Source organism: Tiliqua scincoides, chromosome 1 (genome assembly GCF_035046505.1).
Source record: "Tiliqua scincoides isolate rTilSci1 chromosome 1, rTilSci1.hap2, whole genome shotgun sequence".
In the NCBI taxonomy this organism is placed as follows: Eukaryota; Metazoa; Chordata; class Lepidosauria; order Squamata; family Scincidae; genus Tiliqua; species Tiliqua scincoides.
In genome coordinates, this window is record NC_089821.1 from 148,947,579 (window position 1) to 148,974,439 (window position 26,861).

The 26,861-nt window shown below is 41.4% G+C and overlaps 1 protein-coding gene across 2 annotated transcripts; it reads right to left on the reverse strand.

Annotated features, from left to right (window-relative positions):
* MCM8 (minichromosome maintenance 8 homologous recombination repair factor) lies at positions 1-26,861 on the reverse strand. Of its 2 annotated transcripts, none has more exons than XM_066639124.1 (19): positions 26,686-26,861; positions 25,556-25,701; positions 22,955-23,029; positions 21,122-21,204; positions 20,559-20,708; positions 19,955-20,058; positions 18,317-18,515; positions 17,516-17,601; positions 15,938-16,089; positions 14,636-14,828; positions 11,901-11,931; positions 10,917-11,057; positions 10,557-10,698; positions 7,722-7,917; positions 7,134-7,353; positions 5,855-6,064; positions 3,764-3,840; positions 1,659-1,848; positions 1-641 (listed from the first exon to the last, which is right to left on the reverse strand). In XM_066639124.1, exons 2-19 carry the CDS (start codon positions 25,674-25,676, stop codon positions 549-551), a joined length of 2,463 nt encoding a protein of 820 aa, XP_066495221.1. In that variant the 5' UTR covers positions 25,677-25,701; positions 26,686-26,861; the 3' UTR covers positions 1-548. The 2 variants fall into 2 exon arrangements, with proteins under 2 accessions (XP_066495221.1, XP_066495222.1); XM_066639125.1 differs by having other exon boundaries at positions 531-637.

Sequence of the window (26,861 nt, forward strand, 5' to 3'; positions counted from 1 at the left end):
CCAGTGCTAGTAAGTCAGTGGGGGGGGGGGAGAGAGACAGAGACAGGGAGTTGGTGGAATGGGGCAGGGAAGGGAACGGTATTGGTGGCAGCAGTGTCACCAATATCCTTGCCCCCTTTCTAGCCTCCGTCTGCCTTTCCAGCCTCACTTGGACTTCAGCCTGCTAAATCACCGGCGCAGGTCCGAGTGGACCTAGCCTAGTGAAGGCTTATCCCTAGGCAAGAGAACAAATGTTCCCTTACCTCGAGGGGACTGCCAGGACTGCCCCCCCGTCGCAGGATGCAACATGCATTCAAGTGGTGCAGTTGCATCAGCAAGGGTGGGATTTTGATAGAATTGGGTTTCTTGTCTTGACACTCATTAAGTATAACACTTGAATAAAAACAGTTTGAGTACCAGGAAGTACTGATTTTAAAAAGAACTTTGCATCAGTAGCCTTGGTTACCTGAAAGTTGTAAATCTGCCTAAACATAGTACCACGTTGCGCGCTACTGGACTTATTCCAGCAAGTCAATCACTTTAACATTGCTTTCAACTGCAAATTTTCTTCACATAGTCTGAAGCTGATATAATCTTGGACCTTTTTTCAAAAAATAACCCTGATCATTTAAAGATCCAAGGAAGTTTTCAAAACTGGCTACCTGGAGGAAAAAACGATATTGTGTGTTATCCAAACAGAAAAAAATACATTAATAATACAAGTTGCCTATGCATGTCTACAGAGGAGTAAGCCCCACTTGTTTTAATGGGACATTCCCAGTTAAGTGTTGCTAGGATTGCAGCCTGAACATAGGAGTTTTTGTCCTCCAAAAAAAGCTGGATTTCCTTTAAAATGTTGACCTTTTTTCAACAAGAGATAAATTTAAAAAGCAGTTGGCAATATGGCATAAGATCCACTACATGAAGAAATGTACTGTTGCACAAGCAAGCCCTATCAGCTTGACTATCCTGCCACAGTGCAGCAACATTTCACCAATTTCACTGAAATGTTTTGTGTACTGAAGTGCAAGGAAGGTGTTGATGTCTGCTGTCAAAGTTGCATCTTGGGGGAACGAAATGTTTTTTACACATATTTAACAAATTTGAAATTTTTCTGTAGGTATTGAAGGCTTTTCAAACAAAGAACACAAAGGCTGACGTTGCACTAAGATCAAGATATTGCTTACCCAAAGAAAAAGTGAAGATTCTCAGCATTTATTTTATTTAAGCAACTTTTATCTCATTTTGCTGTCAAACCAAAGCAGCAGCAAAGCTTGTTGATGTGCTTGCATGATGATGTAATAGCAAGGCAACCGACTTAAAAACATAGCCAGTATTTTGAAGGCTAACAGGTCAGCAATCAACTGGAGCAATATATTCTCTTTGAACAATGCCAGTACAGATGCTGGCATCATAACTTTATTTTTCCAGTGGTTAATAGCTAATATAATTCTTCCCCAATACTTTTTATAGCGATTTCTAAGCCTTCTAAATGTAATTTGCCAAAATATTGATATTTTATGCTGAACTGTAAATGTATTATTAGTAATTTAGTATCTTAACTCAGTTTTTGATAAACGAGATTAGGACTGATTATGTTTGCTTTTATGATTTCTTTATCTATGCCTAATAAAGGTTTATTCATTCATTCATTCATTACTTGTTTTATTTTGACTTACCTTTATATTTGCCTCCTTTGCAATTTGTCGAAGCTGTTGAAACTCAAAGAGGTTGTTGTAGGTTCTTTCTGCAATATCATGGAGGACAGAAACAAATCTCTTTGCTTGTGACCTGTTGCTCATTCCAGAACCATGCTGAGAACGTTCAAAATCCAATCTCCCAAATTCATCAGAGTACGTTCCTAGCATGCTTGAGAAATGAAAAGCCAAAACATATACATTCACCACCAATAAACATTTTAAAGGCAAAAATTCAGATGAAGTTCTCTGGACAGCTCGTAACATTTAGTATTTTCTGTTCTTAACTATAATAAATGTTTATTACATTAATCATTTTAAAGTCTTCATTTTAAAAAGAAAAAAGCTTGCTTAGCTTGCAATTTTACTTACTAATTCAACAAAACCTAGCACACTGTTGAAGTATTGATCCTACCTGGACTCTTTTCAGCCTTCATCAATCTACACTAGAACTTCCGTCAGCTTCTTGTTGGTCTACAGAGCTTGCGTCCTGAGTACACTTCTGTACTGCAGCGAGTCATGGACTCTCCGCTCACAACAGGAGAGGAAACTGAACGCTTTCCACATGCACTGCCTCCAACGCATTCTCGGCATCACCTGGCAGGACAAAGTTCCTAACAACACAGTCCTGGAACGTGCTGGAATCCCTAGCATGTATGCACTGCTGAAACAGAGACGCCTGCGTTGGCTCGGTCATGTCGTGAGAATGGATAATGGGCGGATCCCAAAGGATCTCCTCTATGGAGAACTCGTGCAAGGAAAGCGCCCTACAGGTAGACCAAAGCTGCGATACAAGGACATCTGCAAGAGGGATCTGAAGGCCTTAGGAGTGGACCTCAACAAGTGGGAAACCCTGGCCTCTGAGCGGCCTGCTTGGAGGCAGGCTGTGCAGCATGGCCTTTCCCAGTTTGAAGAGACACTTTGCCAACAGTCTGAGGCAAAGAAGGAAGGGCCATAGCCAGGGAGACAGACCAGGGACAGACTGCACATGCTCCCAGTGTGGAAGGGATTGTCACTCCCGGATTGGCCTTTTCAGCCACACTAGACACTGTTCCAGAACCACCTTTCAGAGCGCGATACCATAGTCTTTCGAGACTGAAGGTTGCTAATACAATACTAGAACTTCAAAAAGACATTAAGCAAAGACTAGGACCACTGGGCACTCCATCATTACAACTTTCCAAGAACAAATATAAGCAGTGTGTCTAGGCAATTTACTTACATTCAATGTCAGTGAGCAGATACCATATCCTAGGAACTGAGCTGGTTCAAATGCATATACATTACAAAAAATATTACTCCAAAGGGCTAAAGCCACATTACATGCTAATGCATGCAACAGTGCTCCACCAATGCTAGTTTTAAAAAGCAAAGCAGATTCAAGTGGTGAATTCAGAAGTTGCTGGAGGGAGTGGAGCTTAGCCCTTTCCGTGCAAGTTGTTTTCTTGTGCCCCCCAACCTACTTTTCCCCCTGTGGATGTGTGTTTACCCTCATAAGCATAGAACTGGAACCTTGCAGGGGGAAACTGCAGGGAGTGTGTGTATGATTTTGAGCAGAAAAATAGTAAATGGGGTAAAGGTTAAGCATCCCTTTCCCCAACATTTCGCTGCTCTAAATTTTCCCTCTGAAAGCTGCTTTGCTTGCTTAAAAAAAATTGTTGTCCGATTACACACATATTAGCATTTATCATTCATTTAGCCTCATATATGGCTAAAACCAAGGTTTACATTTTCTTTCCAGGTTGGGGAGGGATGCTATATGGTCCTTTGGTCTCTCCCAATCTACATGCACCATCACTCCTTGCCTTGAATCTCTACCAGCAAATAAGTGGTTGCTGGCATGAAAAAGAAAAAACCTTACAATTGTTCAGTGCAATCCAGTGGTTGAAACACGTACACAGTCTTTTTTGTGAACGGTACCCTGTAAAGGCTTCATTCATTGGAAATAACTGTACACCCCCAGTGAGGAGGTGTGCAGATCATGGACATAAATGAAAGGAGTAAGTGCTTGTGAAGGAGTTGAATGTGCATATGAACTTCAAAGGCTTTGGGTTTGAAACAATTGTGCTTTATCTACTGTACATTACCTATATTTCATTATTTCTACAACATCCTCAGCATCCTCTTTGGTAGCCTTTTCTCTCAATTCTAATCTTGACCGTGCCTTGAAAAACAAAAGTATAACAAGCTCAGATTATATAACTATCCAACTTACCCTTATTTAGACCCATATGAAAAAAAGAAAAAAGGTTTCCATCTGGATCTGAAGAGTACACACAGATGCTTTCTACATTTTTCAGTTGGAGTATTGGGATGTGTCAACAAAGTTGCTGAGTTTTATAAATTAGCAGCAAATAATATATGGTCATGCTATTTGATTACAGTACTTGGATAACAACTAGAAACTCTGCATATGGAAGAGATCAAAGTTCAGTGGTAGAACATATAATTCTACCAACACAAAGCCCTATGTTAAATCTTCAGCACCTCCTGTTAACATGATGTCAGGGAGTCTTTCCCAAGACATTGGAGAGCCACTGCCAGACAGATCAGACAATACTGAACTAGATATACTAATAATCTTTCTCCATATAAAGCTGTGTCAGATTCTTTGAAATTAGGATTCAACACAGAATACTTTTGACAATATGGGTAGAATTTCAAGAGATCATGAGAAGTTAGAAGAGTAAAACCAACAGAATGACATGCAACACAGGGAAGAGCACAATGTTGCACTTGGAATAAAAGTCCAGCACACTAATGCAAAGAAAGGGACAGGCTGTAAATAGATGAATGTAAAATAACCTGGGGAGATATCTAATTGTAAGCAGAAGGCGGCGCAGCAGTGCGACAGGAAGGATTAATTGATGCCACACCTGCAGAACTATAATTATGATATCAAAAACTATAGTGTTAAGTCTACTTGCTATAGCAGGGGTGTCCAAACTTTTTGGCAGGAGGGCCACATCATCTCTCTGACACTGTGCTGGGGCCGGGGGGGGGGGTGAGTTAATTTACATTTCAAATTTGAATAAATTTACATAAATGAATATATTGGAGATGGAACTTATATGAATGAATGAAGGTCTTGCAATAGCTCAAGGCCTATAAAAGGCCTTCACAAAGCAAGACCAGCCTTTCCTTTGCTGCCGCTGCTGCATCACAGATGTGAAATAGCAAGCAGCAGAGGGAGTCCTTGTCCCATAGCTCATGCAAGAGGTCAAACAGTTGGCTGTTACGCTGAGAGCAGTTGCATCAGGCCAGCGCAGGTTCCAGCAAGTCTCTGGAGGGCCAGAGGCTCATTGGAGACTGGGGGCTCTCTGAGGGCCGGATTAGGAATCCTCAAGGGCCACAAGTGGCCCCAGGGCCGGGGTTTGGGCACCCCTGTGCTATAGCAACACCCCACCTAAATACTGTTTGAGGCAAATTTTAAAGCACAGTCTCTATTTAGAGATCACTCAGGGGATGAAGATGACATACTGTCTGCTTAAGGGATATGTTATTAGAATTAAGAATATTAATACAGGTGGGCCCTTTTATCTGCAGGTTTATCAAACCCACGGATTCGAGTTGCTGAGGGTTCCAACACCGCAGTGGAGAGTCCACCTGCCCTCCTGGATGCAACTGGAAGTGTGTTCCAGTCTTGTCCAGGAGGCTTTCTGAGGCCCTGGGAGGTTGCACATGGCCGGTTTTCAGAAAAACCAGAAGTGCCTCTCTAACACCTCCTGGGGCTTTCTGCAACCTGCCCCTAGATACAAACCAGAAGATGCTTCTAGTCACATCCAGGAGGTCAGGTAAGTCCCAATCTTAAGATTCGCTTACCTGTGAGTTTTGGCATCCGCAGGGATTCTGGGAACAGAACCCCCACAGATGCCAAGGGCTGGCTATATACTACTTTTCAACAATGTGAAGAAAGATTCCAAGAACTTGAAGATTCTGAAGATGAATGAGGCCAGTTTCTTAATGTAAATTAAAATAGAAGTCTCAGAGACATGTTCTTTCCAGACATTGTAAGAAACCTGGCAATTCAGATTTGAGGATATCACTGCGTACTAATTAATGGAATTTGATTCTTTCCCCCCACCTGCTGTCGCCAATTTAAGATGTGCTAGCATCTCAGTAGATCGTCATCTGTCATTAGCTATTCTAAAAATGATAAATTTGAAATGCAAGCATACCTCTGTAAGACGTATCAACGATTCTAGCTGCCTTGTGGTGATCGGCGTGCTATCTGCTCTTTGGCTTTGTTGTCGGAGTTCAAGGTAGAATTTCTGAAGGACTTGAGCTGCTTCTGGAGATAGTCTGGGGTGTACATACTGCCGAGCATAGCCAACATACTTCCTTAACAGCTGGTGTGGAATTGGGTCAAAGCTTTCTCCTGGATTGACCTAAAAATTATCCAGGTGGTTAGTATTTTAGAAGGTTCTAATTCAGCTGAAAGAGCAAGAAGCACTATTAAATTGAGAGCCACTGTGCATGAAGGAATATTGTATTTCAAGAGCAGCCTTAGCAGTCATATTGTACTGCTTTGGAAGGACCTTGTCCTTTGTACAATACCTCATACCCTCAGAATTTCATCCAAGCAGTCCCAAGTGATGAGACTGGAGACATCAACTGTTAGCTGAACCATCAGTAAGATAGTATAAATGATAGCATAAATAATTTATTTGTAGTGGGCATAAATAATATGGCTTCTCTTGTGACTGAACATGATCTTCAATTTGCTACAGTACTCAGAAGGGAATGAGAACTTGGCAGAACGAACTGTTTTCAACAAATTTAATAGGTAAGTTATAGGGAAAGAACTGACTGTGAAGCGAAAAATAGAAATTTAAAAAACACAAACGATTACTAAAGGAAACAACAAGTTAGAGGCAAAGAGACGTAGTGGTGCCAAGTAGCATCACTGACACTAAGAAGCATCACTACACTAGGAGGGCAAGTGTAGTTTAACCAGTTATATAAAGTGAACTTTCAGTGGGTCAGAAGAGGATTCATGAAACAACACTGACACAGGTAAAGATTTAAGATTCTCTGCAATGCCATCTGCTGCTGTAGTGGGACTGGCAAGAGATGCAGGATCTTTTTATATTTTTTATTTTTATACCACCCTTCCTCCAAGAGCTCAGGGTGGTATACACAGCTGCTCCCCTCCTTTTGTCCTCACAACAACCCTGTGAGGTCGGTGAGACTGAGAGAAAGTGATTGGCCCAAGATCACCCAGGACGCTTCATGGCTGAGGGGGGATTCAAACATGGATCTTCCAGGTCTAAGTCCACCTCCCAAACCACTACACCACCCTGGCTCTCTTTTTAAGACAGCAATGTATTAAAAAGTCCCTCCCTCTGGCTTTCTGCATGGACGGGAATAGATAAATACTGTGAATACTTGTATCCAACGTGTGCATTCTATGGAGATATGAGATGATATGGAAATAAAGGAAACAGATCACACTACCTTTAATCTTTCAGATAATGGTTTGTCTGAAACTACTTCCAGGATAGACTCATTAGAATGCTGAGAGTTTCCGCGAGTCACTACAGTACTGCTACATCCAGCCTGTTTTCCAGCTCGCATTGCCATCACATGCTCAGAAAGCAAATGGTCATGATCTTCATTAGGTATGTCCAGGAGAATGAATACCAAGTCAAAACGGGACAGTAGAGCACTCCCCATTCTACGTGGAAAAAACCAAGAAGCAATATAAATATATATGGAGAACTGAATAAAACTTTTTCCTCTGTAACACCAAAGCACATCTGAAAACATAGTTAACGTGGAGAAGAATTCTAAAATGTGAGGTCTCTTCAAAAATGTAGCAATTACATGCATTCACATCTATTTTAACAATTGTGCAAACTTTTATTTTAAAAGATACACAAAATCTCTAACAATGAAAAATATTCATGTTATGTATTCAAGAAGGGGCATTCCAGAATGCCAACTGCAACATGAAGTTATTCATTTTTGGTCAATTCCTACAAAGGCTTGCATTTTTCAAGAAAAGGAATTCTCCTACCCAAAAACAATTTTGGAAGTACTTACTTTAGATTCTCAGATACCGTTTTGGCTTTGTTATAGTGCCCCCCAACTGGATTTGCTGCAGCTATGATTGATGTCCTAGCTGGTAAGCTGCAAACAACACCAGCCTTAGCAAGACTGATACTTTGCTGTTCCATCGCCTCCAACAAAGCTTGATGCTGGCTTCCCATCTTATCAAATTCATCTATTCCACAAATACCTGAAATGATTTACAGAGAAAAGAAAAATTGGCATATTGTTCCAGAATGCTCACCACTGACAGGTGAAAGGCATCAGAGAAAAAAGAAAGGTTTTAAAAAATATGCAAAAATTAACACTAGCACTTTTCTCTCCTACAGTTGGAATCAAAAATTTGAGTTTTTACTTATATATTGGGGGGGGGGAGGGAGGAGAAGCATTTCAAACAATTTTCAACCCTCCAGTTTGAACTAATTTAGATATCCACTTAGAGTCTTCTCTGGAAAAATCTCAAGCTTTTGCCTTAAATATAGAACTGTATATTTAGTAGTGGGCTTCCCAAGTCAGTGCTGCCATTTCAGATAGCTATCAGCTTTATCACCTGCTTGAAAGGGAAAGGAGGTTAGATTCAATTCTCTTGTGTCCCCAGGAGACAAATGGTGCTATCGAAGATGACACAGTGCTGACAAGCTGTTTAGCACTTGCCTGTCTGGTTCCAAATTTAATATCCAGGACTGTGCATGTTACTCTGTTCCGAAGATGCAAATTAAGTCTCAAGAACAACACACATAGTATCCTTTCTGCACTTCAAAAAGGGTTAATCATGTCAAAGCTTCAACACATGTATCACCATTGCCGATTCAGAGCAACTACACATTGCAAAGCTGAGTTTCAAGATGAGTACACGAGGAAGGCAAAACAGACATGTCTGTTCAAAAATGCCTCAGTTTCAGATAAGTACAGAAATGTGAGGAGTATCTCATTAATCTTGCAATGTATCAGTAATTAAACAACTATGATAGTGGTTGAATGTTAGCATTACAAACTACAGTTCATTTCTAGTCAACAGTTGCCATCTAAGTGACACATATGGAGACTCAAACCCATAAAAATCTAAATATCTACCAGAATCTCAAGTCCCTGTAAGGCAGGGCTTTTCAAACTGAGGCATCGCGACACCCCAGCCTGTGGGCCCTGGCCTCTGCCCCCTTAAGTGGTGGGGGCAGCCTGGAGGCAGGGAGGAGGCAGCAGCACAATCCACAGGATTGCACCTCTCAGGGGACTGCAGGGGCTTGGGTGCACTTACCTAAGCCTCCTGCAGCCTCCCCAGATTGCAGGGAGCCTGGTGCGACCTTTGGCAGGGCTCCCCGCAGCAGTTAAAGTGAAAGCAGAGCGATCGCACCCCACTGTCGCTTTAGCAGAGGCAGGGCATAATAGCTCCGCTTTTACTTTCATTGCTGCGGGGAGCCCCGCCAAAGGTCGCACTGGGCTCCCCACACTCCGGAGAGGTTGGAGGAAGCTTGGGTACCTGCACCCAAGCCCCTGCAGTCCCCTGAGAGGTGCAATCCTGTGGATTGTGCTGCTGCCTCCTCCCTGCCTCCAGGCTGCCCCCACCACTTAAGGGGGCAGAGGCCAGGGCCCACAGGCTGGGGTGTCGCGATGCCTCAGTTTGAAAAGCCCTGCCTTACAGGGACTGCCTTCCACCTGCGCCCGCTGCCTCCCCCCGCCCCTGCAAGCACTTACAGTGGCTCAAACTCTCCATGAGAGTTTGAAAACCACTGCTGTAACGTGAAGCTATTATCAAAAATGCAGCAGAAGGGGGTGGGGAAGATATTCTTTAAACAACTTCACAGATATTTGTTTTTTGTTTTGATGTTACATGTTTTTTAACTCTGACAGAGCACAAGCCTATGCTCGTCTACTTAGAAGTACCATTGTTTTCAATGGGGCTTACTCTCAGGGAAGTGTGCATAGAACTGCAGCCACAGTGTATGACATCATGGTAAGCCTTGACTTTGCCCCCTAAACACATCATGACACAAGATCAACACTGCACTGTTCATGACTGCTATAACAGGACTTCCTTTTCCCTTAGCTTTCAAGTATCTTCAGACACTGTGCTCTGTTTACATCTGGGCACACATCTGGGTACAGCTGGATAGACGAAGAAGAAAAAAAGATTGCTAGGAAAGAGCAGGGAAAACTCTGCTTTATATAAGACACTGGTAATCATCACAATTATGGAAACACTGTGCCCGCCTTGTAAGCAGGATCATTTTCCAGTGGATACACTAACAGCCCAATCCTATCCACACTTTCCTGGGAGTAAGCTCCATTGACTCAAATGGGACTTACTTCTGAGTAGACATGCATAGGATTGGGCTGTAAGTCCCTAGCTTACATACTGGTTCCATTCCAGAGGTCTGTCTGGAACATATGTAGGTTGGAACAGCAGGCTTTTGCCAACCCAGCATTATTGCATCTGCATGAAAGCACCACAAAAGGCATACTGTGTCTGTGTAAAAGCACCAGTGCAGATGCCCATAACTTTACACTCAGGGAGCCAGCATATCACACACCAAGAATGAAAAAGGGACTAGAGAACAAAGAACAAAACCCAATTTCCTCTTTTCCCTCACTAGTCAATATCACAGAAAGGCATTTTAAAAATTGATTTAAAAATATGCCATGGCAATTTCCACTGTTTGATATAGTGCCAAAATTCATGTGAAATTAACGTTTTCAAGGCTTTAGCCACTATTTTTTAAAAAGTTTGAAAATAAAGATAATAAATTATTTAATATACTTTATTAACTACTAATAGATTTTAATCAACATTTGCCAAACAGGCCCACCCACATAAATAGTTTTATGTGGTACCTTGATCGCCAAGCACAAGGGCACCAGCTTCCAAAGCAAAATCTCCAGAGGCGCTGTCCCTAGACAGAGTGACAGTCAGGCCAGAGGTAGTAGTAGCATTGCCACAAACATATACACCACGAGGTGCAATATTGCAGACAGCCTAAAGGAACAAATGGAAAAGGTTATATGTGTATGCTATAATTTGGCTAGCAGTTATACAAAAGTAACAAAACACTGAAGAAGAGTATCTGGCATTTTTCCATATTCAGATTAACATAGCATTATAAAGCTATGGCATACTTTAAAAACACACACACTTTTTAAGGTTAGATATTAATTTGAGAAATAAGGTATAATTGTTAATAAATGAACACATACTTGCAACATCTGACTTTTCCCTAGTCCTGGATCTCCAACCACCAGAACATGTGGGTCTCCTCGAACAGGAATTCTATTTTTATCATCTACATACTTCTGGCACCCTCCAAATAATGTCAGCACTAAACCTGATTTCACAATCTGTCAAATGAAAGAACACAAGATACCTGCAAATTTAGTTCAAGATCTGCTAGTATTTGGCAGGCACTAGAGGGCCCAAACCTATCCAACTTTCCAGCACCAGGGCAGCCGCAATGCAGCCCCAAAGTAAGGGAACAAATGTTCCCATACCTTGAGGAGGCCTATGTGGCTACTTCCCCAACATAGGAAGCAGTGCATGTCCCATAGGTACAGCAGCACCAGCACTGGAAAATTAGATAGGATTGGGCCCAGAGAATCCTAGCCTTCACAGGTATACCTGTGAAGAAAGAAAATGCAAAGGACAAAATACTAAATATCAGAAACAAGACAGTAAAAAGCATGATTTCACAGTTTTAAACTCTCATGAAATCTATTTCTAGTTTAAGGGAACAGGGATCTTAGACAGACTCCTATTTTTTAAATTACAAAAATTTAAAGTTATAGCGTTACATGCAAAAAATGATACATACATTTAAAGTTGACAGCAGAGCTTGAATATAAATTTCATTTTGGCCATCAGAAGAACTAATCTAGATAAGGTAATAGCTAGAATTAAGGAATTCATTTAAATGCTTAAATATTAAATTGAATCTTATGAGGAGGCAGGAGAAAACTAAAAATCTCAACCCTGCACAGTGCTACTCAAATTTTCTTATTTTGGGTTGCGAACAGTTAAACTGACAAAATTAAAAAATTGCAATTTCAAAAACAGCAATTTCAAAAACTGAATTAAAAACATTAAAAATTATAATATATCTCTGAAGTACAAAAAAAGCTTAGCCTTTGAGATGTTTTCAGTATTTAGAAAACTACGAGAATTTCTTTAATTTGGGATGCACTTACCTCATGACCATAGATAGTGGGACAAAGAGAGCTAAGAAGGAAAAAAAAGTTTTAAACTAGGTGTTACTACTTACAATAGTGCATGTTGCTAATAACTCTATAAATTCTGCCAAGATTTCCACCAGCACAATGTTCCAACCACCAGCTGGTGATGTTCCACCAGCACAAAGGCCAGGTAGGATTGGATCATTAATGGTGGAATCTGTATTTCCACCATTAATGATCCAATCTTACCTAGCCATTGTGCTGGTGGAACATGCATTCCACTGGCATAACATGCTCTATGGCAGTCACAAAAGTGACTATGCTAGTGTGTATACTTGGCTGCTACGCCAAGTGGCCAGCTCCAAGCTTCAATAGACGAGAACACCTGCTGGGAATTGGTGGGATCAGTCCCAGGAGAGGGGCAAGTTTGGCAGCAGTGGTGCCTGCTGAATCCTAAACCCCCTTCCTGGGCTGGATTCTCCTGCACTGATCAACTCAGACTTGCTCCAGCTTAGCACCACTGCATCACAATGTGGGGAGTTAGTTAAGACTGGGCGGTAAAAAATTGAATTCAGTAGCCTATATACATAATGTGAACAAAACAAATTTGTATGCATTGTACATGGTTTAGTCATGGGGAGAAGCAAAGACAAGATACTATGTGGGACACTGAGTGCTACCCACTGAAAATAGAAAATCCTACTGAGCTCTACTATGGTTTCAGATGTTTCATCAAGCATTGCCCGCACATTTTCAAACATATCTTTGCTGCTCTGAGTTACTACAAAATGGCAGGGTACAAAACTCTACATCCAATTTTGTATGGCAATCTGCTTTTGTACAAAATTATGAAACACATCCAGTCAGGCTAACACCTTGCAAGCAGTAACAGAAACAACAGAACCAATCTGTTGATTTTTTTTTACCACAATTACTTCCACATAAACATCAGAATCTAAGTTCTTGACACTTCATTCAAAACAATGAAAGCATGATCCAGATAATGTTAAGCATTTTATAGAAGACTTAAGCAGTACATCACTTCCTCTGAAATAAATACCTAAGATTCGAAAATGCTAAACGTGGCTGAACTGGCCTTTACTTGTTAACACTGCACATTTCAGAAGTACACTTAAAAAATGTTTATTAATTATAATCACATACTCTCCTACCCTATACTGTAATATGAACATCCAATGAGTATTAAGTGAGCATTTTAGAAGCCTTCCCTAAGAGCACCTTAAAATTCTGTGCAGTCTGCTTTATATCTTACACCTCTCACCCAATTATATCATTTTCAAGATGACAAGCACAGAACCCACAAGGTGTTCTAAATTAATTAATTGGACCAAGTTGTGAACTGAAAATAAGACACAAAAGAAAGAAGACTCTTCAAAAGAAAAGTAGATTTCTGTATTCTTTTACACAGACATATTATGGCCATGGCCAGCATGGCCTCATTTGTGAGGTCACAAACAGCAAATGACATCCTCTCCTGTCTCACAGAATGTTGCCTAAGAGATTAAGTAGCCATAGAAACAAAACCAAGAAGAACTTCTGAAGCCTGCCTGGTCTCTCAGAAAAAGCACTCACATGTACCATTTTAAACACAATGATGGGCAGGTGAGTTGCTTACTATGACATTTTAACACCCAGATTTGTTTTATTTGGTGCTTTACCGATCTCTTGCTTTACATGAAAACAATGTGTCTTGTTTGTTTCAGCTGCAGCTTCTATCTTCTTTACTCCTTATTTACAAACCTTAGGAGTGGCATGGTTGTTTTTTTTTTACCACCATCCTTTCTAACATAAGAACAGCCCCACTGGCTCAGGCCATAGGCCCATCTACGAGTCCAGCTTCCTGTATCTCACAGCAGCCCACCAAATGCCCCAGGGAGCACACCAGATAACAAGAGACCTCATCCTGGTGCCCTCCCTAATCTTTAACCCTATCTGCAAGAAATAAGGGACATGGATCTGATGGTGAAAAGCATGGGAAAGATCTAGAGGAAAGGAATAAGTAAGTCGAGAAATATACAAAAAAGAAGCTGAAGAGTCTGGAAGATAATAAAAAGGACTGCATATGTATATATAGCTTTTGCTGAACATAGTGAATACTGCTATGTTTTGAGAACACAATGCAATGTATGTTACTAAAGATGGCTAGAGGCAGACGTGCGTATTATGGATTATAACGTTGCTTTGCAGTGGTTCTATTTTTTTTTAAAGGTATTTTCTAAACATGAATACAATGTATGTCAAAATTAGAAACTGCTGACTACAAACAGATGTTTAACCAAGTGCTCTATAACACAGGCCTACAAAATTGAGGGTCAGAAAAGTTTTTCCCAAACTCTATGGTGGTTTGATATGAATTTGGGGTGCCAATTCCAAAAATGGCATCCATTTTGCCCTATCATGTCTAGTTTTGGAGATATAGTATAGCCTCTTTAGGCTATGAGGAAGCTGCTTGAACCATTCATTAAAGAGGCTATGCTGTGTCTCAAAAACTAGACCTGATAGGGCAAAACAGATGCAGTTTTTGGAATCGGCACCCCAAATATACCCAGGAATTGGTCTAACATTTAAGAAAGCAAAATGTGTGTTGGCCTGTGTAATTAACTATGAAAAATATGTAAACCTGGAATGTGATTGTGCTTTTATATTTAGGATCCAGTAGCTCAAGATGTTGAATCAGGGTGCAGCAAAGTACCCATTTACATGCAAGAAAATTGATCTCTGTTACATACTTGACAATGAGCTTTAACAGGTTCTCTTCAGCTTGGATCTCCTGGACAGCATAAAGATCTTTAAGTGAAAATTCCATGCATGCTTGGTGGTTTATTCCATGTTCATAGTTCTTAACTTTCTGTCCTTTACTATTGCTGATAGAGTTTGCTTCGATGTATAACAGGAAGACACATTTATCAGTTTTAGAGGCTCCTGTTATCAAAACAGATAATTTTAATAATTTACACAGACTCACAGTAATCATTTGACTAGTTATAAATCTTTCTTAAAAGTTAAGCACTGAATGACACATCCAGAATACTTAAGTTATACCTTCGTAATAAAGATTGTCAGCCCCAAGCGCAAATTAAATCAGGTGCTTGCAATGAAAACTACTTACTTTAGAGCACTGGTTCCCAAACTTCCTTGGAGCACTAAGCACGGAGCACTAAGTCTTTGCGGGGGGTGGGGAGAAAGCAGCAACACAACCCCCATGACCATACAACTGCCAGGGATTGGGGGGGGGGTTTCACTTACCTCCGCCTGGGCCAGCCTCCAGGAGATGCAGGGAGCCCTGCAGACGCCTCTGCAGGACTACCCAAACCTTAGAAGAGTCAAAATAGCAATTGGAAACCACTTCTGGTTTCATGATTATGAAACTGGAAGTTATTTCCAATCGCTATTTTTAAGTTTTCTAAGACTTGGAGAAGCAGCAGCACAATCACCAGCAGCAGCACAATCCTGGGGATCATGTTGCTGCTTCCCCCCTCCGCACCCCCTTTAAGGGGTCAGGGACAAATGCTTCCCAGGCTGGTGGGTCGTGACCCACCAGTTTGGGAACCACTACTTTAAACGCCTTACTTCTATAATATTTATGTAAATTTATAGTTAGAATAAACTCATATGGAAGTTTAATTAGCAAAGCCTAAACACTTCACAAATATCTTACTATAAACTGCTTATCTTGCTACAAACAGGCTCACCAACAGCACAACCCTAGCCATGTCTATTCAGAAATAAGCCACATTAATTAAATACAATGCTACTTACTCTTAAGTGTTTAGTATGACATCCCTAATGAATTTATGGCAAAGATACAAATGAGGAATTTGCACATCAGCAAATGTACTATAGCACCTCTCACTAAGATAATTTACTCACCAGGTCTACAACCATACAAACAGAAGAGCATAACAGCAACTGCTTTCAGGCACATATCTTACACCAGATCACCAATTTTTAAGTACATTTTGATATAATAAAAAATGATGAACACCAGCATAAATATCAGTCAGTTAAAACTATGGTCATATATACCATACCTTCTTCAGTGTTTGATACTTTAACAATTCCTGTGATGGTGATCACATCTCCTGGAACACAGCAGTCGACAAGATCCTGAACCAATTCACATTCTATTGTGCGAGGAATTCTACCTGCTTCTTTCTGATCATCTGCCATAAGCTCTTGAATCCTAGAATATATGGTACATTTTAAATCCAACACTATTGTAACATGATAATAGTCAAAATTTATTGTCTCCAAACAAACCATAGAAAATAGTCATAGGGAGTCCCCTACTTAAATACATGTTAGGCTCTGCAGGCCAGTACTTAAGTTGAAACATTACTTATTTATGCAATGTAAATAACATTGTGAAAAATTTTTCTGTGGTAGCTGAAAAACAGTATGAAAATATTTTCATTTTATAAAATATATAACAATTCACTCTCTAGTGAATGTATATTCTGGTAAACCCGCTTTTTTCATTATGATATACAAAATGGACCTTACAAAGAGCTTAGAGGAGGGCTGCATTTGTATTAGTTACATTTTACAACTAGTTACAATTTGCATTTCTATTCATTGGAGAGGAACACAAATAAAGTACTGTCTCTCTTTTATCCACCACTTCTGCATCTCCAAAACACAGCATTTCTTTTCCCCTCACAAACCAGCACTATCACACCTGCATGAAAACATCAAAGCAGATGGACTGTGCCTGTGTTAAAGTTGGGACACCTGCAAGTCTGAATCTGAATACTCTTAAGTCAGGGATCACCTGTATTGTTAAACAACTGCTTATGCCTCTGTATGTTAAAACAAGCATTTTGATGTGCCTGGAAAGCTAAAGGTATACAATATGGCAATCCATCCTTGCTGACCCTCGCCTTCTCACTCTCAGTGAACTCTCACAAAGGATTATTCATACCCAAATTGTAGTAATATCTAAAAAGTGGCTCAGATGAACTTTAAACCAAGGATCTGATCACTACAGTTATGAATGGGATTTATTTTTATTTAACATACTTTAAAAACATTATGATTTGAAGTCAATACTCTACTTCTTATCACGCATTTAAATGATATAATACAGTGCTTCTCAAACTTTTAGCACTGGGACCAACTTTTTAGAATGAGAATCTGTCAGAACCCACCAGAAGTGACGCCATGACCAGAAGTGACATCCTCAAGCAGAAAATTTTTTAACAATCCTAGGCTGCAATTCCACCCACACTTACTCAGGAGTATGTCCCATAGACTACCATTGTTAAAAGCATATACATAGTAGCCTATTAAAAGTACAGATCAGTAACATTTCCCCAAATACAGTCACATACCATGGTAGCCTCAAGTTAAATATATTAAAAATAAAATTGTGAAATGAATGGGAACTCACCTGAAATTGACTCACGACCCACCTGGTGGGTCCCAACCCACAGTTTGAGAAACACTGATATAGTAAGATTAGATTTCATTAGAAGAAAATGGAATTGTTTTTCTCACACCTCAGCTTATAACAAATGTGACAGGTTAAACTAATATTTCAGTAAAGATACAAATTTACATTGACCAAATATAGCAACCATTTAAAAGAAACAGACTACAAGTGTGCTTACTTAATAGATTGCCAGTCCACTGTAACTGTATAAGGAGAACTTCTGTCTGGAGTAAATGATCGTCCATGGCACACAGGCAGAGGACACTAAAAATACATTACATTCAGTTCAGTGCACAAGAAAGTTTATCTTGCAGCATCTGAAGAAGTTTCATTTGATTCCAGGAGGAAAAAAAGCTAATAAGTGCTGATCATTAGAGGATTCGACTTGCATGAATTTTTCTCCTCCCCCCAAACTGAAGTAGTAAAGTAGTACTACTGAAGTACTACTTTTAACTGAAGTAGTAAAGATTATTATTATTCATATTAACAATATATGAACCAAGTTCAAACAAAACTGCAGTAAAATGAGAACACATGTAAGTTTGTTTCAGCAATTGGCCTTACAGCCCAATCCATTCAAGGGCCTGAGTGGGCGGAATGTGCATTCCATCTGTGCACATTGCTGCTAAGTTCTGTAAAGCACTTTGTGGCAGCCCAAGGCCCAGGCACTGCAGCAGGAAGGATGAAGCCTTCCCACTGACAGCCAGAGCAGGGGTGGGAGGAGGGTGGAACAGGGAAGAGATGGGGCAGAGGTGTGTGGATTGAGTCTGGGAGGGGGTGGGATTAGCCAAAATCCCCTGTGGTATGCAGCATAGCCCACACCAGCACTGCTACATCATCATGCAGGAATTTAGGTTGGCCTGAGCTATTAGTTTTGCTGATCATTGTATTTTCCCTTAAATCTGGTTACATCAGTGTCTATAGCCTTATTGCTCAAATAAAAAAAAGTTGCTTTAAAAAGCTTTAAATTGTTAATTACCTTTGTAGGAAGCGTATATTTTCCATCAGGCAGAGGAAAACTCTGAACATTTCCACAGGCACTGCATATAAATGCCATCTTTGTACACAAAGGCTTAATATTACCGACACGTACAACAGTCCCACGCAAAGCAACATATTTCCCATAGCAATTAGCACGAATATTCTTAAGCTGAGTAAGTGGATCATAGTTGTACACTCTGAAACAAAGAAACAAACAAAAAGCCTCAACATTCATAAACAACTAAAATTAGCTAATCAGTGATACTAGCATAGAGAAAGTTTCACTTACTTTCATGGGGTTTCCTTGTGAGAGCTGGTATAGTGTAGTGGCTAACAGAGTAAAATGCAAATCAGAGCTTTTCCATTTCAAATCTCAACCCTGCCATTAGTTCATTAGGTGGCCTTAGGCAAGCCACTCCCTCTCAGCCTCAGTTCCCCAGCTGCAGTACAGAAATAATACTTACCTCACAGTGGTGTTGTAAATATTACATCAAGATAATACCCATGAAGTGCTTTGCATGCTCATAGACCTCTTTAAACTGCTAAATATTATGGGCAGCCCAATCCTAACCTGCCCTGGAACAGGCAGGTTGGTAGGCCTGCCCCACATCCACAGCAGGATTGGGGCCAGAAGTGGCTCAGCCCAGGGCAAGGGGAATCACTTCCCCTTAACCTAGGTAAAGCTGCAGCAGCCACAATTGGGTTACCGGATCTGCGCCACCTCAAGACAGCCTGGAGCTGCCCTGGGCTGCCCGGGACTGGGGATAGGATCCGGCATAAGTGCTGGATTCTGGCCTCTCCAACCGCTGCCTGCCCTCCCCTGCCCCAAAACACCCCCTTCCTGTCCTCCACAGAACCCCGCACCAGCCTAGCTCAGCCGGTGCAGGCTTAACTTCTGGGCCGGACGAGCAGTGCTCAAATCAGCCTCTTTGCTCTCCACGTGGTGTGAAAGTGCTTTACAGCACTTTTGCAACACCAGTGGGCCAGCGCAAGGGTCTGGGTTGCGCCCCAAGTCTCACTGAACTCCATGGAGCTTACTTCTGAAAAAATTCAGTGCCTATTCGTATATACACGTCTTGGGCTTTTATCACCAAGCGCACAATGTAAGCTGCTGGACTATTGACAGATGTAGTTGTGTTGGCAGCAAAATAAAGTTTTAAGTCATTCAACACTGAACATTCAAAAGCAAGTTGCTGAGCATTTCACTATATAAAAAACCAAACTAGAGATAATGAGTGAGTTCAGTATAAAGACTAATCCCCAACAAAGTAATATTAACCCTCCCAGATCTGAAAAAATAAGTTAATGCTAGACATTATCATCTAACAGTACCAGAGTGAGTCTGAGTGGTGGTAGTGGCTACTACTTTTGCCATTCCACCTTACTGGTACAAGATAAATTTCAGAAACCTCTGTGTACTCCAGGGGATCAATAGCACAACATTCACATTCTCTAGTTTTCCTTTTACAATGCTACATGCTGAAAAATCTATGCCCTAAACTTATTATTTCCATATACATGTATAAGTTTTTTTTTAAAATGCTGGGTAGAAATTTCTCTTTTTTGAAGCAAGCTGACTTTTGGCCTTTAAAACAGAATTCAATTTTTTAAAAAAATCACACAGACACCAAGTTACCTTGCATGAATATGTGGTACATTTATTATGGGTTCTTCATCAATGGAAAGTCCTTCCTGTTTCTGCAGTTCTGCTGCATGTTTTTCAAGATCTTTGCTTAACACCTACAGGATGAAATAAGGCAAACACAAATCTTGAAATTGTTTGTGTTTTGTAATGTGTGTAGAAATAATTGGTACGACCTTTAAAAGTCAAGGCTTGTATCCAAAGGTGCCTTTGTGCAAGGGAGCATTTTCAACAATTTCCCCTTCCTAAAGCAGCCTCCCCACCAGGTGCATTATCACACAATATTCAAGGAGCCTCCCAACTCTGAAGAGCACTGCAAACTGCTAAAACTAGGAGATACTTTTCCTTACTCCATTATTTTCATATTTGATTCTAAGAAACAAACATCCAAGCATGTTAGAAATTCTGCAGGCCTAATAGCAGCATTTTCTTCCAAGATGATACTTAAGCACCCTCACATATCATTTATGCCTCCCTCTTCTACTTTTTAACAACTATAATTGCACTGTGTGTATCCCTCACCTCCTCAGAGCCTATCCGCACTCGGAATATCTTATACTCTAGTGTGTACTACTCAATGTCAGTTTGAAGTACTTACCTGATGTATTGCCAGGCCCATGCAGTCTAGTATTTTCTGTGGCATATCCCGTAACTCATTGGCAATATCAGGTATTGATTCTACTAACTCTTCATCATGTGTCAGCTCTTTATAATCCACAAGAATGCTTCCTTTTCTTTCTATTTCATCCTATAAAATGGAAATATATGAAAGGAATTTGTCATGTATTTTAAAAGGTTACTTTTCCATTTCAAATGTTTTATCAATTATGCTAATATTGTACTTACACAATACCACTAATCATCATCCCAAAATTTATATGGTCTTACATACCTTGAGTCATTTGAACTATTATTAAACTATTTCTCAAATAAGGTAGGACACTTCTTAATCAAAGGTTCAAGATTAACCTTCTCCAAGGCCATTGGTAGAGTGGTAAATTTTAAAGTGCAGAATTTTGTAATGACATACAACCCCAAACAGCCACACATTTAGGAAAGATGCTATCATGGAAAAATTCAAGAAAATGAATGCATCTAAAGCAAGACCTCACCTAAAAGCCACAGTGCATGGGAAGCAGAGTTTGTGTCATAAAACCTTACCTTATCGTAAAGTTCTATTCGAGATGTAAAAAACTTTTCAAAAGCTTCAATCTTCTGAGCAAAAGGCGAGCTGCCATCATATGCTAAGTAGAACAATTTCCATCAGTAATTTAACACAGATATTTATACCTCTAAATGGCCTTATTCTATTTTCTAAATATATACAATTTATCATAAAACAGGAAAAGTCACATCTTAATCAGAGAAGTGTGCAAAAGCCCACTGAATGCCTAAGAGCCCAATCCTGGGCTCAATGCACCTTATGGCACGTTTGCAAGTTCTAATGTCCAGCACTGGCTGGCACTGGGCTGGCACCCAGCCTCTGCCGCTCTGCAGTCACACAGACCACTGAGCCACAGTAAGGTAAGTGGGGGAGGGGGGAGGCAGGTGGAGGGAGGCCAGGGGGGAGGTATGACGGGGAGGCAGGTGGCGTGCCAGGGGGGAGCAGGGAGGGAGGGAGGTGGGAGCTTCACCGGATCCTGTGCGTTTCATGTGGGGCTCAGCACCCGACACAAATGCTTCCCTCACCGCCAACCTTTTGGTCGGCAGTGAATCGAGTAGCCTCATTGTGGGGCTACTCCCTTTACCTGGGAGAAAGGGACAAATGCCCCCTTCTCCCAAGGTGCCATCTGCAGCTGCCATTGCTGCATAGGATGCAGCAGCAGCCGTTTTCTGTGCCGCCGCAGCTGTGTGCCATAGGAGCTCAGGATTGGGCTGTAACTCTGCACAGAGATGGGCTCTTACTGGGACTAAAGTTCCATTGAATTCTGTTGGACTTCTTCAGGCATGCCAAGGACTGAACTACATGATAAGGAATGTGAAACAAGGAAGATGATGGCAGACATTTTGAGAGAAATAGGAATATCTGGTCATACTATGCAGCACATGTTAAAAGCAGGTAATTCATCACAAAGGGAAAACTAGTTTTAATCCCATAAGTAGAGGTAATTTGAGCTCTACTTCAAATATTAGGTTTCCTATTTTTGCAAATGCTTGGAGGTCTCTCGTTCCAGTGAGCCTCGCTCTCATTATGTGAGACATAATGTGAAACATACAAAATTATGCAGGGGATGGACAGAGTGGATAGGGAGATGCTCTTTACACTCTCACATAACACCAGAAACAGGGGACATCCACTAAAATTGAGTGTTGGGCGGGTTAGGACAGACAAAAGAAAATATTTCTTTACTCAGCGTGTGGTCGGTCTGTGGAACTCCTTGCCACAGGATGTGGTGCTGGCGTCTAGCCTAGACACCTTTAAAAGGGGATTGGACAAGTTTCTGGAGGAAAAATCCATTATGGGGTACAAGCCATGATGTGTATGCGTAACCTCCTGATTTTAGAAATGGGTTATGTCAGAATGCCAGATGCAAGGGAGGGCACCAGATAGGGTTAAAGGTTAGGGAGGGCACCAGGATGAGGTCTCTTGTTATCTGGTGTGCTCCCTGGGGCATTTGGTGGGCTGCTGTGAGATAAAGGAAGCTGGACTAGATGGGCCTATGGCCTGATCCAGTGGGGCTGTTCTTATGTTCATTTGTACAGCACCATAAATGTGCATTATACTTTACAGGGTAACAAACAAAAGGCAGGATCATGCCCTCTGGAGCTCCACATAAGATGGTAAAAATGATTAGAAAAAAACATGTACAATATCTATTTTCTTTGAATTGTATTTCTTAAAACAACCAGAACCAAGAAGCTGGCTTAAATGTGCCTTGAGTTAAGTAAGGAGAGAATTAAATGAAAGCTAAAATGCAATGCTCAACAGTCCTCAAGTCTGTTCTTTATTTTTCTGCTTAGTTTCTGTATTCATATATTTCAGAAAATGCTCACCTTCAGAGAAATACAGTTTCCATCCTCTGTATGGAGTAATCGGGTCTAGTGTTGTTTGAATTAGTGAAGGATTAGCTGAAAGATATGACAGTAGACTTGAAATTTTAGGTTTTAAGAAAAACCAAAGCGGAAATAAAATACAACACAAATACAAAGTTATAATTTAAACTCAAAGTGATAAACAGCTACATGTATGACGCATGAAGAGACCATTTCAATACAGTTTAGCTTTGAAAACAGCACCACTCCAAAGCTAGAATTACGTGTTTGGTCACCCCATAGTAGCACAACCCCAGATGTTGCAAAATTATGCCACAAGCCATATTGTCTTCTTATAACCCCGCAACCAATAGAATCTCAATCATCTATATACTGTATGTAAAAGTAAAACCCTTGATTCACGGGACTCATCAATATATTTCTCATTAAACTAGAAAGCTGAAATTTGGCACAGTTATTGCTTATGCACCACTAATGAAAACTGTATTATGGTAAAGAATTATTATAGCAAAGAATGATAAGACAGACTGTATTTTATGCAGAAAGTAGTGCGCATTCAGATAATCAGTGATAAACACAGGTCAGACAGTGAACTATCCTGTTGAATTTATCAACACACTGAATCCCCCTGGAATGCCAGCCCCACCTTCTTTAAAGGACAGTGCACCAGTAATGCTGTTACATACTGTAGATACTCATGTATAGTAGGATAAGAGGTCTGGCTCAGTTGGTAGAGCTGCCACCTTGTATGCCTGAGGCTTGTAAGATCTGAGGCTGCCAGTTTGAAACAACTGGAAGTACCTGAGAACTGACGATATGCTGATATACTGATGAACTGACCCTAGATGGCAAAGAGGAGTTGCCGTCAAGTGGAACATGGGAGGCGAAAGGCCAGAGAGAGGCCAGACCGGGAAGGAATCCAGCTGGAACGAAGAGTTCTATGAAAGACTAGAACTATTCAATTGTAAAAATCCCTACGGGGGTTTAGAACAGCCTGCCTATGTAAACCGCCTTGGATTAAAGTCTGAGGAGAAATCTGACCACCAAAGAAAGGTGGTATATAAATACCTGTATTAATAAATAAATAGTACCTGAAATTTTTGCCAAGTAATCAAGCTCCAATTATCACTTTGCCTTATCTCCAGGTCAAACAGAGGACAGAGCCTTTCAACTCTGAAAAGTTTCATTTCTCAGCTGAGCTGCTGCTTAGCTCAGGCAGGCACCTCCTTAGTTGCTATAGTTACCCCTAAAGGTCCTGTTGAGTGTCCCTGGGAGTACATGAATACCAGGTTGGGAACCACTGTTTTACTGGTATGTAGTTTACAGTGCACTTACTCTGATAGTGTTTACAAAAAGGTGATGAAGACCAGAATTTAAAAAAGAATAAAAATGTATGTTATGATCTTTTACTATGTTTTTAATAAATTAGAGACTACAGTTCTTAGGTTATTTTTCAGGATCTGGCCTCAAGTAAAATCAGACAAACTATAGTCAGACAACCCCCTAACCCCTGACTTATCCGAGGGTCATAGATAATTCCATAATTTGGGGTTCAAAACCTGCCCTCGACGTATCTGTGGGGTTGACTTATAGGGGAGTGTCTGCGGTAATTTGAATCTGCTGAAACTTTGTAATGCACAAAACTTCAGATCAAGGTTCTCAGGCACAATGTCATCGAAGCTAGAGTTTTTACAGAATGTTAAACTGTATTTATTCCACACATCCCACTCATAGCTTCAGATTACCCTTTTGAATTTAAAACACTGCAATTCCCACAAAGAATATGCTTCATGGTGACTTTCTATAGGTCCCAGGGACAATCTTTAAAACAGGCTGGCACTAATGTAAGGCAAGATTGCTTCCCTCATGTGATTTTTATATATAGTATTACTAAGCCAAGTAACTTGTTGATAGTGCTAGAGCAGGGATGTCCAAAGTTTTTGGCAGGAGGGCCACATCCTCTCTCTGACACTGTATCGGGGGCCGGGGAAAAAAAGAATTAATTTACATTTAAAATCTGAATAAATTTACATAAGTTTACATAAATCAATATATTAAAGATGAACTTATATGAATGAATGAAGGCCTTGCAATAGCTCAAGGCCTATAAAAGGCCTGGCACAAAGCAAGGCCAGCCTTTCCTTCACTGCCACTGCTGCGTCACAGACGTGAAACAGCAAGCAGTGGAGGGAGCCCTCATTCCACAGCTAACGCGAGAGGTCCAACAATTGCCCTCACGCTGACAGCAGTTACATTGGGCCAGTGCGGGCTCCAACAAATCTCTGGAGGGCCAGAGGCTCACTGGAGACTGGGGGCTCTCTGAGGGCCGCATTGGGAGTCCTCGAGGGCCGCAAGTGGCCCCAGGGCCGGGGTTTGGGCACCCCGGTGCTAGAGGATAAAACTGCAAACATAGTGTGCCAAGAAGCACTAGCCATGTAATTCTTTATGTCTTAAATGTTACAACAGGGTGAAATCACTTCTTTAATCTGTTCAAATAGATACTACAGGTAGTCCTATATATAAATGAGCCCCAGCAACAACACGACACTGTAAAGTAAATCACATTGCAGAATTAACCATACTGAGACATCATCAACTTACCAGGAATATTTTTTCCTTCCTTTTTCTGTCCATGTGCTTTCCCCCTCCCTTGCCATCCTCCTCTGCCTCTCCATCTTGGAAAGCCCCTTCCATAACCTCTTCCTCCAGACTCACTGCTCATTGCAGTACTCTGACAGAGGTACAGTCTAGGAATAAAATGATTAGGAAAAAAATTATCAATCCATATGCATAACAAACAATATTTTCTCTTGCAAGGAAAGTCCAATCTTATCCATGAGATACACCAGCGCAACACCACAACCACCAGCACAATGACAGCCCCAACAGCACAGGAACCCCCGATGACAGACACACCACAGTACAATGTGGGCCAGCACAATGGTACAAAAAATGCCCTGCCATTGTAACTTGGATATAGTCCAGTCACCAGTGCAACCCCACCAGCAGAGAGGCCAAAACAAGGAGGAGCCTGGGGGGTGACATGGAGGAGTTGGCAGAGGCCAGAGGGCAGGCATGCCTTGATGCCAGGGAAATATCAGACCAGTGTTTCTCAAAGTTTCTCCTCTGTTGTACCACTTTACATGGTCCACCTGTTTGAACCCAGTTACTTCTGGGTTGGGAGGCCAGATGCAACATGACAAGCACCAGTAAGATGCTCAGGGCGGATGGGGGAGGGAGCTTTTTTGAGCATAGAAAAGCCTGCTTTGGAGTCTCCTACTGTTGTGTCATGTTCCTGGTCTTGCTGCCAAGCAACAGGTGCCCAGGAGTCCTATGAGTACCACCAGACACCACCTCAAGTGCCACGTGGCACCACTGGCTGAGAAAGTCTGCATTGGGCACTGCCAACCCACAGTAAGTAGGCTGACCAACTCTCAGCCCAATCCTCTCCACACTTTCCTGGGAGTGAGCCCCCTTGACTTCAGTGGGACTTACTTCTGAGTAGACAGGCAGAGGCTGGGGCTCTGAAGCTGCCATCCTCTCCACACTTCCCTGGGAGTGAGCCCCATTGACTGTAATGGAACTTACTTCTGAGTAGACAGGCATAGGACTGGGCTCTGAGGCTGCCATCCTAGCCACACTTTCCAGGGAGTAAGCCCCATTGACTATAGTGGGGCTTACTTCTGAGTAAACACGCCTAGGATTAGGCTGTTGGAAAGACGAGACTGTACCTGCTAACACCAGCTCGCAACACTGCTGGCCTCCCCCTCCCAGCATCGCCCCCTTCAGTTCAGCAGGGGCCTGCCGCCCATTTCCATTTTGGCGCGCTGCTGTCAGGCCTCCTCCTTCAAGCGACGGCAGAAGCCAATAAGAAGCGCTGCTCCGTTGCCGTGGTTTTATGACGACG

What these genes read in the sequence shown, in the direction of transcription:
- MCM8 (XM_066639124.1), bottom strand. Translation starts at nt 25,676, where the DNA reads ATGAGCAGTGAGTCTGGAGGAAGAGGTTATGGAAGGGGCTTTCCAAGA. An exon ending in GGAAGGAAAAAATATTCCTG is followed by an intron (nt 23,030 to 25,555) that starts GTAAGTTGATGA and finishes CATATCTTTCAG; the next exon opens with CTAATCCTTCACTAATTCAA. An exon ending in GAAACTGTATTTCTCTGAAG is followed by an intron (nt 21,205 to 22,954) that starts GTGAGCATTTTC and finishes TGTTCTACTTAG; the next exon opens with CATATGATGGCAGCTCGCCT.